The sequence below is a fragment of the Sebastes umbrosus genome, chromosome 10, assembly GCF_015220745.1.
Source record: "Sebastes umbrosus isolate fSebUmb1 chromosome 10, fSebUmb1.pri, whole genome shotgun sequence".
NCBI classification, from domain to species: domain Eukaryota; kingdom Metazoa; phylum Chordata; class Actinopteri; order Perciformes; family Sebastidae; genus Sebastes; species Sebastes umbrosus.
This window is the reverse complement of record NC_051278.1, coordinates 18,621,966-18,639,545: the sequence shown is the minus strand read 5'-3', so window position 1 is coordinate 18,639,545 and position 17,580 is coordinate 18,621,966. Positions and strand designations below refer to the sequence as shown.

Here is a 17,580-nt window from a genome sequence, read left to right as displayed (position 1 = left end):
GAGGCGGACTGGAGGCCTTTATCTCTGGGGTATACTCTGACAGGGAGCATGATGTCTTAAAGATAGAAAAAGATTCCTGATACCAAGTAACCTGACCTGCATGAAACGTTTATCGGATCAAAAGCTGAAGAAGAAGCAGAAGCAGAAGAAAAAGAAGAAACAGAAGAAGCAGAAGAAGCCGAAGAAAACGAAGAAGAAGCAGCGGTATAAGAAGAAGAAGAAGCAGAAGAAAAAGAAGGAGAAGCAGAAAAAAATAAGAAGAAGAAGAACCAACCGTGATTTCCATTCTGATGCTCTCAAGACAGTCAATGGAACGAGCAGCTGTTACAGCTAATTTACATATAGCGTCATCCTTTCGTCACAAACACGTAGGTATTCAACGCTAATACTGCCTGTCATCCATTGACTTACAGCGTTAAACTTGAGCTCTTTATACAACGGGGAGTATTCTGTGAATATCAAACGTGTCATTACTCATTCAAACATGCTTCGCAATCGCTACGCAGAGACAGAGGGGCACACAGTGCGCCTGATGCTAATGTGTGCAAGTGTACGGAAATAGAAACAGAGTGCTGTCTTAGTCATCCCGAGATGTGACATGATAAGAACAGACAGATACAGCGAGGCAACACTCAATAGAAACACACACGCTGTACAGTATTTCAACATGGAGAGGGCAGCCAGAGTGTCAATACTGTTTGTGTTGGCGGTGGACGTTACATCGGGGTGCCTGCTGTCCGTCAGATTCGGCGGTTAGAGTGGGTGAAGTAAACTCTGACCTCCACGGGGTCAAAAAGGCATCGACCTGCTGGTTTGCAATTCATCTGCACCTCAGCGTCCCTGGCTGCAGAGCCCTGTATAGCTTATGGTTTGAATTATCACCACAGACATGACTACCCTCATCATTAAGTGATTATCTCTTTCTATGAATATCTATCTCTCATGCATGTGCTGCGGTCACAGTCAGTGATTCTATTAAAGAAATAGAGCATGAATGCATGTGCTTTAAACTAAGAAAAAACAGCTACATGGTTTAGATGCAGCAGCCCTAATGCACCGCGTAGAGATTTGTGCTGCACACTGTTCATTATGCAAGCTGTGAAGACTACATAAATAACACCACTCAGGCTGATAAAACAGCCCACTAATAGGAAATAATGCAAAATTAGTGTTGTAGAATCAAATCCGCAAATGGCACTGCGTGGCGGCGTAATGAAAACGACTTCATTTTCACTCGGAGCAAAACAAAGAAACAACAACTCCGCATCAATTCTCATTCATCCTCACTCTAATTTTGTCTCAAATGACTTAGACGTTATAATTCATTTAATGGAGCAACTAAATGAAGTTCAAAAAAGCTCATTTAAAAACACTCTTTCGATACCGTTAATGCAGAAAGTTATTTGGTTTTAATTTTAGTAATTACTGTGCATAGTGCAGCGCTTTTATTTTGGTGTGTTGGTTTCAGGGAGTGGCACTATCTTGTGTTGTATATGTAAATATAAGGAGCTGTAAGCTTTTCAACACAATGCAGAATTTACTCTGCACAACATTTATCATCATAAAAGTACAGTGACATGGTTATAGTCAAATAATGCATAAACACGCAGATACATGCACAAAGATACCAACATGCACACAGCATTCTTTCCATTACCGGGGCTGGAGCGGGCCCAAACTACATATATGGAAGATAAACAGATGGAATTCTTTTTTTTTTTCATTTGCGCATTGAGCTGTTTGTCTGCTGGCGAAGGATGCTTTGGAATCTGGCTGATGTGACCGACAGTTTTTTTTTTTTCTCTTCTAATGCATAAACGACACCACAATAGTGTTATTCATTTCCATAAATCCATTTAAATACACATTAAGATCAAGCGCAGAGGAAATAACATTCGAAAATCCTTGAACCTCGGTGCAAATAAAGGTTGTGTGTGTATGTGTGTGTGTGTACAGGCATACGTACGTACTCATGTGTGTGTCAGTGAGTGGGTGTGTGACGATGATGCGTCTGCGAATGCATAAACCAAATCCCAACTGTCAGTGAGAGAGAGATAGGGGTCACAGGTCGGCAGCTTTCCGGAGGCTTTCTCTCTATCTCCTCTGACAGTTCCCAAGATGCAGTGGGCCACTGTGGCCACTGCGTCTGTCTCTGTCTCTCTGCCTTTCCTGAAATCCGTCCAAAGTGGATCGGTTCCCTTCTCAGAACGCCTCATCCTGAACAGGTCAAGGACGGACTGTGTTTCCCTTCAGGAGTCCACAACTTCTTTTGTTAACAAACCACTCTGCCGCGCTCCAGCTAACTGGGACAACAAAGAGGTTTATTGGAAAAAAAAAAAAGTTTTTTTTTCTTTTTCTGATTATGAAAGTACTTATAAACAAACTGCTTCCACTCTTCTCAAAAGCTTCTTGCCTCCTTTTCAAATGAAGTTCATTCCTTTTGGAATAAAACAAAATAAACCATAAGAAAAAATATACACTTCCTCTGGAGAGGCACACTACAGAACACTCATTTTGATCTGGTTTTGAAAACTTCATCAGATATATAGCTGTTTAAACACATTCTCTAGCCAGGAGCGGTAGTCAAGTAGGAATCCTATTACATGGAGCCGTATAATAAAAGCATGTCCTTCATACACACATTTTAATCAATAAGCACTGCTACGGCTCTTCTCTTCCAGTGTTCATCATTCAAAGTGCACTTTAAACTTTATTGAACCTCAACTACATGTCGTGTGATGTCATACACTTCAAGGAACCATCGCTGTGTATGTTTCAGTCTGGTTTGAACCATTCGAGTAACATGAAATAATTGAAGATGTCAGGTGAATGAGATTAACGTCTCTCGTGGCCTTCGCCTGTATGACGCACAACGCAGAAGTTGTGCTTTACACTTGAAGCCACACTACGGTGACGGCTACCTCGCTGAACAGGTGCGGCTCGCACGCATGTGGTGTCCACACAGGCGGCGTTGCTGCTGCTGCTGCCTGTCCTTTCTTTCTACATAGTGTTTGCCTTGGTTGTTTCATTGTATTATAAATGTCATTTATATTTATTTTACCGACCAAATAACAGTTGTGCTCATTTGTAAATAATATTAATCCACATTTAAAAGCTAGTGCTCTATTAATTTATGGAGCCATGCAAGTCACTGCATTTTCCCCAACACTGTCCTGCAAATATTTCAGAATAAAAGCCTTGTGTTAACAAATTAAGGGTTTATGTCCACAGAAAACACTAAAGGGCTTTTATTTTGAAACAAGAAGTGTTGAGTAAAAAAAATAAATGTACTTTTTTCATGTCTGTAACATATTCTACAGTTATAGAGATTGCAACTGCAGTAATGTTGCAGGTATGATGGCAATATACTGCCAAAAAAAATAATTTTCACTGTCCGTGCGCACAGAAAAACTAGGCGAGACCTCAAATCTCTAGGAGACGCAGCTGAGACACGCTGCTCACGCGGGCTGTGTGGCTGCTCTAACCTGTTAACATGGACACCGAAATAAAAAGCAAGAGGTTTCGCGATGCACACGCACTGCTAAGGCAGGCAGCGTGGCTCGGGCGTTAGAAATGCAGGCCGTTGAAGATTTAGAAGTGTTGTGCTGCTGCGTTGAAACAAAAGGTGAAGCTGTGCTGGGCAAACTGTTCTGCTCCCCTTGGACGAATCCATGCTGATGTGGCTGACACTTCTGACCACATTCTGACATGCGGGAGTGGAGGAAGGTAAAGAGGAGCAGCTGGACAATATCTGCTGCACGGTAGGTAAGCCCGGACGGTGAGCTTTAGAAACGATTCATGTAGAGTGAGAAAACAGAAAAGGGGGGACAAGATATTTTAAAGTCTAAATACTGCTTTGAAAAGCTGATGGTAGTGGAGAACCTGCTACCAACACAAACTGTAATAGCTGGGCAGAGGTAACACATTCTGGATAAGTCCCCCCCCACTCCCAGCAAGGATTTCTTCTCAGCTGGATTGTCATACCAAACAAGGGCGAGATGAAACACCTTCTGAATTGCAAGTTGAGAGTCATCTTTTGACTCCGGTTCAAAAGGTATTTCAGAAGAGGAGGTGTCACGGGCAAAGGCTGCCTGATGTGTCGCCACTGTCCTCCAAGACATCAAAAGCATGGGGACAGTGCAACCGTTGCTTTCAAAAGTCAGAGGGGACCAACATGCTGTCCCAACAGCCAGCAGGGTTTTAGACACCAGTGGTGTCTCGCTTATCTGCCAGGTAGATGTAGAAGGCTGTAAGGGGATCTGGCACTGTGACGTGTGTTATTGTGTGGGGGTTTTGGCAGTGCAATTTGGCCAAAAGTACAGGCATAGTGCTGCTTCACAGTGAAGAGTGCATAAGCCTAGAGGTTTCTTGTCTAATGAATCCAAACTGAAGTCCAGTAAACAGCCATAATGCATATTTGAAAATGCAATTAACTGTACCCTGACAAGCTTGTCATATTGTAAGACCAAACTTATTTAGTGCAAAATACTTCGCTAGAGCCAGGAAAAGTTATGGGGGACAAGACACGCTTGCATTTTCCATGGTGATAACCCTGAGTACACGCCACAAAATCCAGCGGAAAGCGAAGCAGGAAGTTGCCAGAGCTGACCCCTTACAGGGTATGCAGAGCCATTCGTGTCGAAGTGAAGGCTCGGTATATGAATGGCCAGCGGCCTAAAGCCCAGACAGCACGCAATATATATTTGTGAAAAGTGTGTCACATACAGAACGGGCGAGGCGACGTGACTCCAGCTGTCTGCATACATTACATTAGAAGCACTACCAGTACTGGTTGCTGGTGAGGTGGCACACCAAATATCGTGTCCAAAATATCTTCCAAGCCTATTATTAAGCAGGATTCCTCTCTAAATCGCTCAGTCAGGACAGCTCTACTGCTGTGACTGACTTTGGCTAAGACAGTCAGTGATCTGTGTGCGCTCTCCACCCTCGCTGTCGACAGATGAGAGAGGATTTGAGCAGTGCCGTGCCACACATGAAATCTCTCCTTTGTGCCTAAAAACTTTAGAAGCTAGTTGAGTTCAAGGACAAATCAGGCGGATACGTTCTATTGACCTCCATATGAGGGAGAAGGAGAGGAGAGTTTGTGTTGTCTAAGCCCTTTGTGCATAGTGTTAATATTACTTGGAGCACACGGCTATGCTCAGACATACTAAACAGTTGTTTGTTTGCTGTGGAGACTATAGCTGGCGAGCCCCTCTTGAAATAGAGGCTCTTTCATTTGCTTTTTGTGACAGCATTTCACAAGTTTATCTAGATGCTCCTGTGGCTTTACTGCAAGCAAAGTATATGTCCAGTAGTGTATCACATCAACAGTGTTGTTTAGTAATAAAAGAAAAGGTTTCTATATCAAGCATATCTGAATCCTTCCCCAGGTCTCTACTTAATTTAGAACTTCGGGAGCTTTCACACCCACCAGCAGCAGAGCTACTGGAAAACAATGCAATAGAATATTACTGTGTAAAAAAAAAGGATGTGTTGCTACAGGGTACAAGTTCAGAAAATGAAATACAAGGCAACAAGTCCACTTGTCAAAAGCCAAGACACCATGCTATGGGGTATGCCCTTAGGCTTCTTTGAGGCCAAATTGTACAACTGTAAAAAAATTTATTGATTTTTTTCTCCATATCAGTGCTGGCAAGGTACGTAACAAATTATCACAACGGTGAGGCTGTCCACCCAAGAAGAAGAACAGCATTGGTCCTTTCAACTAGTGCCCTAAAATGACATACATTTACCTTTCATGCGATAAAGCCCTCTAGTGGCCATTGCAATTATGACAGAAGCAAAGGAGGAAGTCAAGTGACGGTATTACAGAGTGACAAAGTCCCTGTTAAGCAGTGGGCAACTTCGGGGTCTGAAAAGTGAAGCCAATGCGGAGGTGCCTTAAACTTGCATTCTTTCTAATAGCCAGCAGGGGGCGACTCCTCTGGTTTCAAAAAGAAACCATTTGTAAAAATGAGTTTATGGTCTCAATCGCTAGTTTCAAGTTTTCTTCAATACAGCATGATGTTCATTTTGTAAATTATGGTCCGCATGCCGCTGAGGACATAATAGAGTTGACATTAAGCCAATAATTATAGAAAATAGGGCTGTCAATGAATATTCTAAATTAGAATATATATTTGAGTTAGGTCCAGCTGAGTGAGGAATAATTCAACAACAACCGTAATGATGGAGAGAACTCGGCAGAAAGAGTGAGACACTGTGACCTGAGCTCTGTGACTCTCTCAAGACCAGACTGGAGACGTAACCATTTAAAAGATATACTTGCTATCCAAAGCTCACACAGCGAGCAAAAGAAATAAATAGGAATAGGGCGCCTGACAAAAGTTCAGCTCAAAATGGCTAAAGAAGTGATCTCACCAAGCAGGTGATCTCATAATTATAGTTGTCACGGTGATGATATTCTTTGGTCTCTTTGCCGCTGAACATGCTGTTACTATTGTTAACTCTGACCTTCAACCTGCCAAATGGAGGTAACAAACATTCATAGTTCTGCACTCACAAATACAAAAGCAATACAAATATCTATAATTGGTTTCTAACTACAGAACAATCCACTGCTTCTTGTGTTCCTTTCATTGGGAAAGTATTTTTACCTCCGCCAAGGCCGAAGGCCTAGGAAGGAGGTTATGTTTTCACCGGGGTTGGTTTGTTGGTTTGTTTTGTTTGTCCGTTACCAGGATTACTCCAAAAGTCCAGGGTGGATTTGAATGAAATTTTCTAGAGGGGTGGGATGTGGCACAATGAGCAATCCATTTGATTTTGGTGGCGATCCGGATTGAATGAAGTGTTTTACGATGCTCCCCTACGTACAGCTGATCTCAACATAAACAAAAACACATGTGGATTACGGCGCAAGCTGAACGGAGAGGGGGGCGGAGGTCATTCTAGTTTTCGTTTTGTTTTGATTACATTGTCTATCAGCATCTCAATTTGCAATTCACTGAACTGAAAATAAAATTGTCTCTTCAATTAAATTACTTCTGACTGTGAAATGATTTACAGAATGTCGACAGAAGCAATCAAAAGTTTTTAAATAGTTAAGTACAAGCAAGCAGTTTTTATTTAGGGATGTTTTAAATTCTCGCCACAGTTCTCCCGGGTGTCATGTTCAGTAGCCTGAGGGGAATATTCACAGTGTCAGTGTATCACCCAGCAGGGTAGTTTAGCAGATACTCTGTCTCCTAGTCAACACTTTAATTAGTATTGTGTTGTGGAGAAACAACAGCGTCTTATTTCCTGTCAACATGCCCCTCCGGGCTACCAATTAATAAAAAAACACCTCAAAGATTAGGCTCTCACCGCTGCACTGCAATGAGCTCTAGATGAGATTCTGATTACAGCAGAGATTACAATGAAGATAACTAAATGTGCGTAATGCTGGTGCTCAACTCTGATCTGACCGCATACTGTTCACTGAAAAATAACGTTCAAAAACTCTTGCAGTAGACAAAAGCACAAGAAGTGCTCTCCCCAGCTGAGTGTGTATTGTTGAGGGCACGCCAGAGCTCTGCCACACCATATGAACAGCAGCATGGTCTGATGAAGCAATCTGACATATGTCAGACACTGCTGCTCCTCCATACTGTACTAATGCCACTGTGCCAGCATGAAGCCGCATCACATAATAAGCAAGTGTCATGCCTCCTCACAGCTGTATTCTGTTTTACCATCAGTCAAGTGAACTATCAAGTCATGTGTGTATGTGTCTAAGCCAAATTCATGAGGATCCAGTATTCCATCAAGCCAGCTAAACCATGTTAGTGATTCTGCACCACTTCCTGCTGAGATAGCAGTGCTTGGGCAAAGTTACAGACATGTTACAGCATCCACGGCGGGAGGAAAGGAGACCTGGTTTCCATGCCAACAGCCTTTACCCACATACGACCACTGCTTCCTGGCACAGAAACCCATTTAAATTCAGACACTCAATCAGTGCGAAGAAATTATTGAAAAATAATTAGGGCAGACCGTGACCACTTATATTGAGTTGGAGATGGAGGATAAGTGAAAGTAAAAGAGGAACAACAAGAGGACGTAACAATAACGCCTCATTCAATCGCTCAGGCATGATAAAAATCTTATAAAACTGTCCAACTTAGTATCCATCTCAAACAGCAGACAGCAGCTTTGGAATCCACATTATCCTGTACAGCTTCAGACACTGACGAATACCATACAAGCGTGAAAGTGGATCTAGACCTATAAAACTTTCAATAAATGGTGATATTTTCTTATTGTCAACAAAGCCCATAAAACACCAAAGCCATCAATGCGTTAGTTTGTCTCTCGATAGCCTCCAGCTTTGCTACCTGTCTGTGACACTCAGCCTCAAGCCCATTTGTTTCCTCTGAAGACGTAAATCTTCAAAAACGGCTCACAATTTGAGAAACTATCGCGAGATGGTTAAGGTTAGGCAGTGACCTCAAATGGTTAAGGTTAGGCACCGACCTAGACTGGTTAAGGTTAAGTATTGACCTCGAATGGTTAAGGTTAAGCATTGACCTCGAATGGTTAAGGTTAGGCACTGACGTTGAATGGTTAAGGTTAGGCACTGACCTCGAATGGTTAAGGTTAGGCACTGACCTCGAATGGTTAAGGTTAGGCACTGACGTTGAATGGTTAAGGTTAGGCACTGTCCTCGAATGGTTAAGGTTAAGCATTGACCTCGAATGGTTCAGGTTAAGCATTTACCTCGAATAGTTAAGGTTAAGCATTGACCTCGAATGGTTAAGGTTAGGCACTGACTTTGAATGGTTAAGGTTAGGCACTGACTTTGAATGGTTAAGGTTAGGCACTGACCTCAAATGGTTAAGGTTAGGCACTGATCTCGAATGGTTAAGGTTAGGCACTGACATTGAATGGTTAAGGTTAGGCACTGACCTCAAATGGTTAAGGTTAGGCACTGACATTGAATGGTTAAGGTTAGGCACTGACCTCAAATGGTTAAGGTTAGGCACTGACATTGAATGGTTAAGGTTTGGCACTGACCTCAGATGGTTAAGGTTAGACATTGACCTTGAATGGTTAAGGTTAGGCATTGACCTTGAATGGTTAAGGTTAGGCACTGACATATATATTACAGGGACTGTGATAAATGCAGATCCCACTGTTCTGGTTGCATAAAAAAAAGCAATCTTGTTTACTCAGATTCCATGCATATGGCGGTGTCTTCTTTATACCATGACAGTTTTCCTAAAATTAGATGAAAATAAAAAACACAATAAACTGCTTTGCTTACAGTATCGCAGTATATTGAATCATAACCCCTGTATCATGATACGTATCGTATAGCCAGATTCTTGCCAATACACAGCCCTAACAAATATTAAATTGTATATTAAAAAAAGTGGTACTAATTTCCTAAAATGACTGGGCTCTGTAGTTTTTAGAAAACATTACTCAAACAGTGAATGTGTTGGGCACTATTTTCAGAGGCGGATTAATAATAAACACTTTAGATGTATTGTATTTGTGGGAATTAACTCAAAATGAACTACAGTTACCATGCTCATGGTAATGAAGGATCATGTCACCCAGTGCAACAATATGGCTCATTGATGTCTTTTAATAGTTTTGGGACAACAGTGGAACTTTATGGCACAGAGCAATAAGATAATCATATCTGTGCTTTGGTGACACAGACAGTATTTGTAGATCAATTCAATTTTGGTTTTGGTCTTTACATGGGATTTGTATCACTACATCCATCGGGTATATGTTGCACGTTTACCCATGAAATAAATAATTTCATTATCATTTACTCTTATTTTTTGTAAGTAAATACATTATCCATTGATAACATGGACATGCACATTTGAAAAGCCTTCAGCTGCCTTACAACAGATCAGTTCAACTTTACATCGGACGTGCTGTAATTCGTGTAAGCGTGTGTGCACATTTGGGGGAATGGTTACTGAAGTGAATACACAGCAGCACTTAAGACTGCTTCTCTCATATCTTGGGGCACAATGGCTGTTCAGAGCTAGGCCAAGCTTTCAACACACACACACACACATCGAAGCCCAAATATTTTCAGACCCATAGATTTGTTTTGCTGAGCTGCATTAAAAGAGGGCCACATCCAGGGCAAAGAGAACATTACTTCCATGTGACAGCAGGCTGTTTACTCCAGTGCCTCGTATCCCCTTGGCCCCACTACTGGACCGAGTGTCCCCTTAGTATTGATCGAAACCAAACTAAGTGGTCTAATCCTTGCATGCCACCAAGGAGGACGGGGACAAAACTGTCTGCTGTACTTCCTTCCTGCCTGCTTGTGTGTGTGTGTGTGTATCTGTGTGTGCGCTTATCTGCATGTTAAATCTGAAGGACCGTCACGACTGTACTGAAACTGAAAGTGCCCTATTTTAAGAAAATTCTAGGAACATGCCTGAAGATTTTACAAGAGGCTAAACTGGGGCAAATAACTGCTCATGTAAATCTAAATGCTATTCTTGAATAATTTCACTACAAAAACATTTAGACATTGCAGAATCCTAGCAAAATTGGACATGATGCAATGCTACTTGCAATAAATTGTCAGTAAAAATTCACCGCTCTGCAGATTGGTTTTCATTTTCTTAGATTCTTCTAGTCTTTTTAAAATATTTATTTGAATTCTGGCTTTTGCGGACTGATGCAACAAACAAGTTAAGTGTGTGGGTTCCTCTGTGTTGAACTATCTGTCTTTAGACGACATGAAGAGGGGCCACAAGACAGGAATATTGTCTTTTAACTTTCTTTTGTATGTGCTAAAGAAAAATCAGACCCATGTCTAATGCAGATCACATAGTGGATAGGGAGCCCGGGGCCCAGACAGACTACTCTCAAGGTACAAAGACACAAGAGTGAGCATTGACTCAGACACATTAGAAATCAAGTGAAAGGGGCTTGTCTTTGCCCCCTGGGCAGAGACAATGGAGACTAGTCCCACACAACCTCCATTGTTGATACAATATTGACATGGCACTAATAGCTCTGGCTATAAGACCGGGCGGAGGAGCAATCAGGCGAGACAAAAATTGCGTGAAGGCCAGGCATACCCCTCGCTGTAGCCTCTCCACGACCCACTTTAGCTCAACAGCAAACACCATTCTGTTTGTCTCTGTGCATTACGCTCAGACGCTTGACCACTGCAGGCAAACTCCCTAAGGAGGTATAGACTGGAGTTTAAGTCTCACAAACACACACACCCTCACGCTAAGCCAGTTTCTGAATGAAAACTAGGAAACACTTTTTCAAACCCCAGTGGAAATTACATATCAACTCACACTCTAAAGCTTAGAAGAAGATGCTGGTAATGTTGTGCTTTTGGCTGATAATCAGCATCTGTTTGTGCTTGTACAACAGTACCGATGGCTTCATCACACGACATGACAATTTTATTCCTACTGGCATCAAAAACAGCTTGTAGTGATGAGACCAAATGCATGCTTAACACCATTCACAACTATCATCTCACATGCATAAAGATCTGAGAGAGATTCATCTTGGCCAGCGTGGCTAGTATTTTTTTTTTCTTCCTCCCATCGTTTCACTGACTGTAGGTATCCAGTGGGGATAATTGGTTCTAAAAATAAAACTCTAGAGACACCGTGTCCACAGTTCATTCAAAAAAAAAAAAAAAAAAAAAGTACTGGCACATCACTGGGATGAAGAGTTTGGGAGATGATGAAGAGAAGGTCTGAAGATTGTTTTTATATCTATGTCATCATCCCACCAATCATTCCGAACTGAAAGGTGCGGCGCTGTTCTGAAAAGTTGAAATACTTTTATGATTACACATTCACGGCACATCCAAGAAGTGGTGGATTGCTCTGAAAGTATGAAACCCAGTGGATAGAGTGTATGTGGATTCATGCTTATTGTAGACTGTTGAGGAAAGATAGAAGTATTTGCAAACAGTATGCACTGAAAACTTCAAAAAAACAGAGGAGCTATGAAGATACTCTCACAAAGGGTAAGACATAGTACTGATGGGCAACTAAATACATGATGTCATTCTCAGTTTTAGTAAAGATTCTCTTCTGATGATAAAAACTAGTCACCTCTTGATCTCGCTGATGTCTTCCTCTCTCTTATATGCTTGTCCGCATCTCCCATAGGACACAACTGTTAGAAATTCATGTGTGATTGGCCATAACTTGTAAAGCAGTGATTTAAAAGATTTTCCACACCACTGTATGTTCAATTTCCCAAACACTTCTTTTTACCTCAATTATTAAAGCCAAAGCGCCCCAGTAGCTCATCCGGTGGAGCGTGAGCACCATGTATCGAGGCTGAGTCCTTACTGCAGTGACCTGGGTTCGATTCCAGCCCGGGCCCTTTGTTGCATGTCATCCTCTCTCTCTCTCTCCAGGCTATCAATATATCACAGCCACAAACCTCAAGAGGAAGAAAGTATTTTCAGAATGCAAAAAGTATTTCAAAATATTTGTACTTATCATCACAGCTCAGAATCATTAACTCAACATTTTATAAGATATACTGTGTTTTCAAAGGAAAGGCTTGAGAGTTGCTATCTGTCTTTGATTTCTATTGTTTTAATTCTTAAAGGTGCTCTATTTGCGAGAATTAATCTAGCAGCAAACAACTATTTGCTGAGCTTTGACATAGCCAGGCTGGCCGGGCGTGCCTTTTAAGCCTGAATTATACTTCCGTCCTCAACTATGCGAGTGTGACATAGAATTCGTCATCAGAGGGTGTATGCGTAGGCAATTTATCGGCTCTCAACATGCCGACGGCTGAGCTGGTGGCCCGCAGCTAACGGTGCTAACAGCGCTGACAGTGAAAACAATGGCAACAGTCCGTTTGGGAGTATAATCAAGGCTTTAGTGCATGTTCGTGCATGTGAGCACGCCCCACTGGCCAACTCACGGCCGCCACTCTGCACTGTGCTCATACAGCAGTTACAACTGATAACGGCGTCACGACCAATGACACTATTGCAGAAGCGTAGCACCCACCCTCTGTTTCCCCCCCAGATTAACACCGTTAACTCTGTCAGCACTGTTGACATTGTTTTCACTGTTAGCGCTGTTCGCTGCCAGCCACTGGCTCAGCCGTTGCCATGTTGAGAGCTGCGCGGCGGCAATAGAAATGCTCCCAATCTCACATTTAGCACCTTTAAAATAGATAAGCATTTTCTCATAATAGTTAAAGCTGGTGAAAAAATGAAATGTGAAAATATTGATTTCATGAATTGTACTGCAGGTCACTGTCACATATTGTTTTGTTTGTTGTTGTTTTTTAGATTGAGTGCACTACAATAAGTACAACATATTCTGCTCAAAATGATTTACATTTTGAATTTATATGAGCTGAACTATGAGATCATGGTATTGTACTATCAGACATAATATTAGTTCCCTTATGATTTGTGACTGACGGCTGCACCATGCATCGCGGCTGTCAATGTGATGGCGCCAGGGGCTGAGAAATGGAGTTTTCTTCCTGGTGAGAAGGCAGACGACCCACTAGAGAAATAATGTGGAAATGCAGTGAGCTCCCCATGTAAGTTGCTTTCTCGGAGACCCATTGCTCTGTTGTAAATTGCCTGCATTTCAGCTTATGCAAATACAGCTGGTAAAAAGTGATATTTTCCTCAGAGACGCTTCTCTCGTTCCTTTGCCGCTCCCCCTTCTCCTCTATCCCCATGACAATCCATCAACACAGATAAAACCCCACCATCTCCGGCTTCGTTTTTCCTGCTCATAGCATTTCCTCGGCAGAGTGAGGATGTCTTGCATCACTATTCTGAGGACTAGTTCAGTCCGTCCGTAGTGAAAGACATTTCTTGGAAAGTATGTTTTTTTTGTGGTTACATATCACATCCCTTGGGCCCCGCACATTGATCCGTCCTATTGTTTTGTCAGGTCAGTAGGAATAATGAGACGAGCCACAGTAACTAGACTCAGCAGGTAAAGCACTTTTGCTCAGATATAATATATGCATACATGTCCCGTGAGCCGCTCTGCTCCCAGTGGTGTAAATGAGCTGTATCGGGCCAGCTCGGGATGAATATGTATGACAGGAAGACAGAAAAAAAAAGTTCCTAACTGCATTTCTTCTCCCTTTAACGCACAAGGAAGGTTCAGGAGGAGTTCGCCTTCAAAAATATCCCTTAACACCTCCAGCACAGCCCTACTCCTCTGTTGATCCAAACATGGTCTGAGGAATGAAAGGAGCAGAGGAGGGTTCGGATCAGGACGAGCTACAGTCAAGCCCACATCTCATGGACAGAAGAATCCTTTTAGTGTTATCATAGGCAGCAGATATGCTCGGGCGTACGAGGCAGCACGGGAATCTATTAACACTTTCTGTTGATAACAAAAGATGGGGTCTTATCAAGCTGGTAGAACTGACAGAGAATGCATTAACATTTATGGCACTCTCTCTCCTCTCTCTTTTGTGTCATCTCCAGAGTGCCCACTCTGTTCTTTTTCTCCTTAATGCAGTTCAGCACGTTGCCCATTCACCCCTTACTGTGTGAACCGCTGCAGAAGAAAATAATGACCAAACAAAATCCCCCTGTGCATGTTTTGCATACGGAAGTAGCTCATTTTCTAAAGGAGGAGCAGACATTAGCCTAGTTCTCTCAAAAGCTACCCATTACTGAGTCCCTTAAACAAAATACCTTTTTAACTGTCTTTAAGAGAGATTAATATCGCAGAACTTTTAAATTGCACAATGTGGTTCAAAAAGTAAGTTTAAATCTTTATGTTTGAGATTTCAATTGGTGTTGGTCAATGCAATACTCAGCAGCATGCATTCTGGTAAAATTGTAATAAATTATAAGTGCATGTCTGGTTGATGTCATTTATTTTGTGTGCTTGACTGACTTGTTGTTGATGTTTTATTTAGCAGAACACAATGTTTGTTGCTCCCTCTAGTGGTACATCTCTCAAACTTTAATGAGCTTTCACTGAACTGTCAGCCAAGTTTCTTCCCTACAGAGTCGCACCAGCTCTCGACACCCTCGGTGAAGACAATATGTATTCAAAGCAGAGCTACTGAAAAATACGTTGTGTCGAGATTCATTATAATTGACCGAACACAGCTTGGGCCTTCACGTAGTTCAAATGCAGACTTTACAAAGCAAATATGTCTCATTTCTGGAGAACGCCGTGCTTTTCACGAGGACACAAATATAGCACACAGAAAGGGCATAATAATGAGCTGGAACACAACCGTGGTGTGAAAGCATAGGATAAAAATGGCCCTGCTGTTGATGATAACACCCACCTTTAAATGTGCAACACCAACATTTCCCTGTATGTGTTTAATTAGCTTAAAGCTGCAGTTTGTAACTTTTGAGCAAATATGATAAAAAAAAAAAAGTTATTTTTACCTGACAATAATCATGATCCTCTGTGTCCTCCTGTGTTCCTGATGGCATTTGCAAGATTTCACAGACTGGAGGAAAACAACCAATTACAGCCGAGCAGTCTCTGGGCAGCTGTCAATCACTGCTCGCGAAGCTCGTGAACTCCGATCAAACTGTCAAACTAGGCAGCGCTGATCAAATATGAATCAAGAATGCTCCGGCCGGTGGACGGTGCTTGGTTTTAGCTCGACTGTTTTCAACATGCCGGCCAGGTCACAAACTTTCTCATTTTACAGCTATAGCTAAATTTTCTCTGCGCCGTTAATTATGTCAATGCTGTCGCACAATTAAAACGCGCCAGATCAACATCTGCTGGTAGGCCATCCACAATAAATAGCCTACTGACATGTAGTTTTGTGTGTGATAAATACATATTGTAAGCTATTTTGTTGAGGTTGTCTCTTAGCGAAATGCTCTGAGTGAATTTAAGTTCCCCCTGGTAAGCTGTGATGCAGCGTATATGTCTAGGGCTTTTATTGTGAAAGGTAAGAATCAACAGCTATTTTGAATGTGGGGGCAATAAGCGTATTTTCCCAAATTAATAAATACAATGTACTTTGCAGCAGTTTGTGTTGTGATACGCTGCTCTGATCACATTAAATACATTATTTTCGCACCACAACTCAAAATGGATTTGTTCTCTTTCTTCTCGTCTGTCTGCCATTTTTTCTTCAGCGCACTGCATGATGGTATATAGTGCTCGTTTAGTGACCATCGTTGTCCACTATTTTTCACAATGCATTGTTGGATACTTTGAGTTCACTATATAGGGCGTAATAATTCTTACTATACATTCAGACAGCACTGCAGAATGGCAAACTGATGTGAGTGAGTTTGTGAGTGAATGATTTCGGACACAGCTTTTGTATCATATTTGCTCAAGGTTGTTACCAACTGCAGCTCTAACAGATGGAATGGATTATGCATCTAATGCTTTGAGTTGCATATAGTTGTGATGAAATATAGAATATTACAGAGGGGCCACACAGAGTATACCAAACGTTTTCTCTGTACTTGTCAGACTCATTTAAAGTTAAAAAATAAACAAAAACGATTCGCACTTTGAGAGTTAAGAACCAGGAAGTGGAGTCCTACCGTCATTACACAGCGGTCCTCCGAATGTCGTCATGCTGCAGTCACAGCTGAAGCCCTCCCACTGCTGAAGGCACACGCCCTGGTTGGCACACGAGTCCTCCTGGCACGTCGTGCTCGGGCCTGAACATGGAGACAAATAGCAACATGGTGAGCAGACTTTTATAATAATCGGCTGCACAGTCTGCAGATCGACTCTGCAGTGAAATGAAATGTCACGCAGAACATACAGAAGCATACACGGAACATCCACTAACAACTGTGTATTTAGCCATATTTTGTATTAAAAACTGCTTCAAATGTACAGGTTGTAGCCAACTGCCTACCCAAAACCCTCAGTGAATGTTACTGTATTCAGTAAATAGACAACATAAACTTACAAAAACATCTTAAAAAACATTTAAAAAACACTTCAAAGCTTGGATTAAACTGTCATTAGTGATTTCCATATTTTATATTTAAGAATAGCCGAGAACATTTAATGGAACGGTACAGTATGCATTAGGTTACAGACCCCATTTACATCTTGCTTTTGTGCAACACAGTAGCGTATATTAAGACCTGATGTAGCTTCATTATCGTTACACTACCGAGTAAAATGTGTCCACAGTACACACCGTAATGCAGTTCACCTGTCCTTCTCCAAACTGTCACGCATCCCTGACCACCTGTGCAGATGGTTAGTGCAATCAGAGACCGCATGTTATGACCAGCTGTGAATGGGGTCATAATAGGACAATGATACTCAGTTCGTAAGCAGCAGGAGCCTGAGTTATCCATGTGCTTTAAAATAGTGATGTTATAGTGCTTCCACGTGTGTTTGCAGTCAAAGTGTTTAATCTTTGTGCTTGTGCATCTATTATTTCCATCATTCCATCAGCGTATCAGTCAGTCAGTCAGTCAGTCGTTCTGTCTGTCTGAGCCAATGTGCAGTAAGTACACAGCTGTGTGACAGTGATGCTGGGTTAGTTCAGTTAATGGAGAAATGTTAGTGGAATGGCACGGGTTAGTATGGATAAATGTTATTATATATGTCTAAGTTTGTCAAATATTTTAATCATAGAATTATTTTGGATTTG

The 17,580-nt window shown here is 41.8% G+C and overlaps 1 protein-coding gene across 6 annotated transcripts in view; it reads right to left on the bottom strand.

Annotated features, from left to right (window-relative positions):
- LOC119495851 (neurexin-1a-like) overlaps positions 1-17,580 on the bottom strand; it is a 288,620-nt gene that overhangs the window by 119,929 nt on the left and 151,111 nt on the right. For all 6 annotated transcript variants that reach the window (XM_037782730.1, XM_037782732.1, XM_037782731.1 and 3 more), the window contains one exon: positions 16,505-16,624. In XM_037782730.1, coding sequence (XP_037638658.1) covers positions 16,505-16,624 — 120 coding nt within the window. The remainder of the gene's footprint in view (positions 1-16,504; positions 16,625-17,580) is intronic.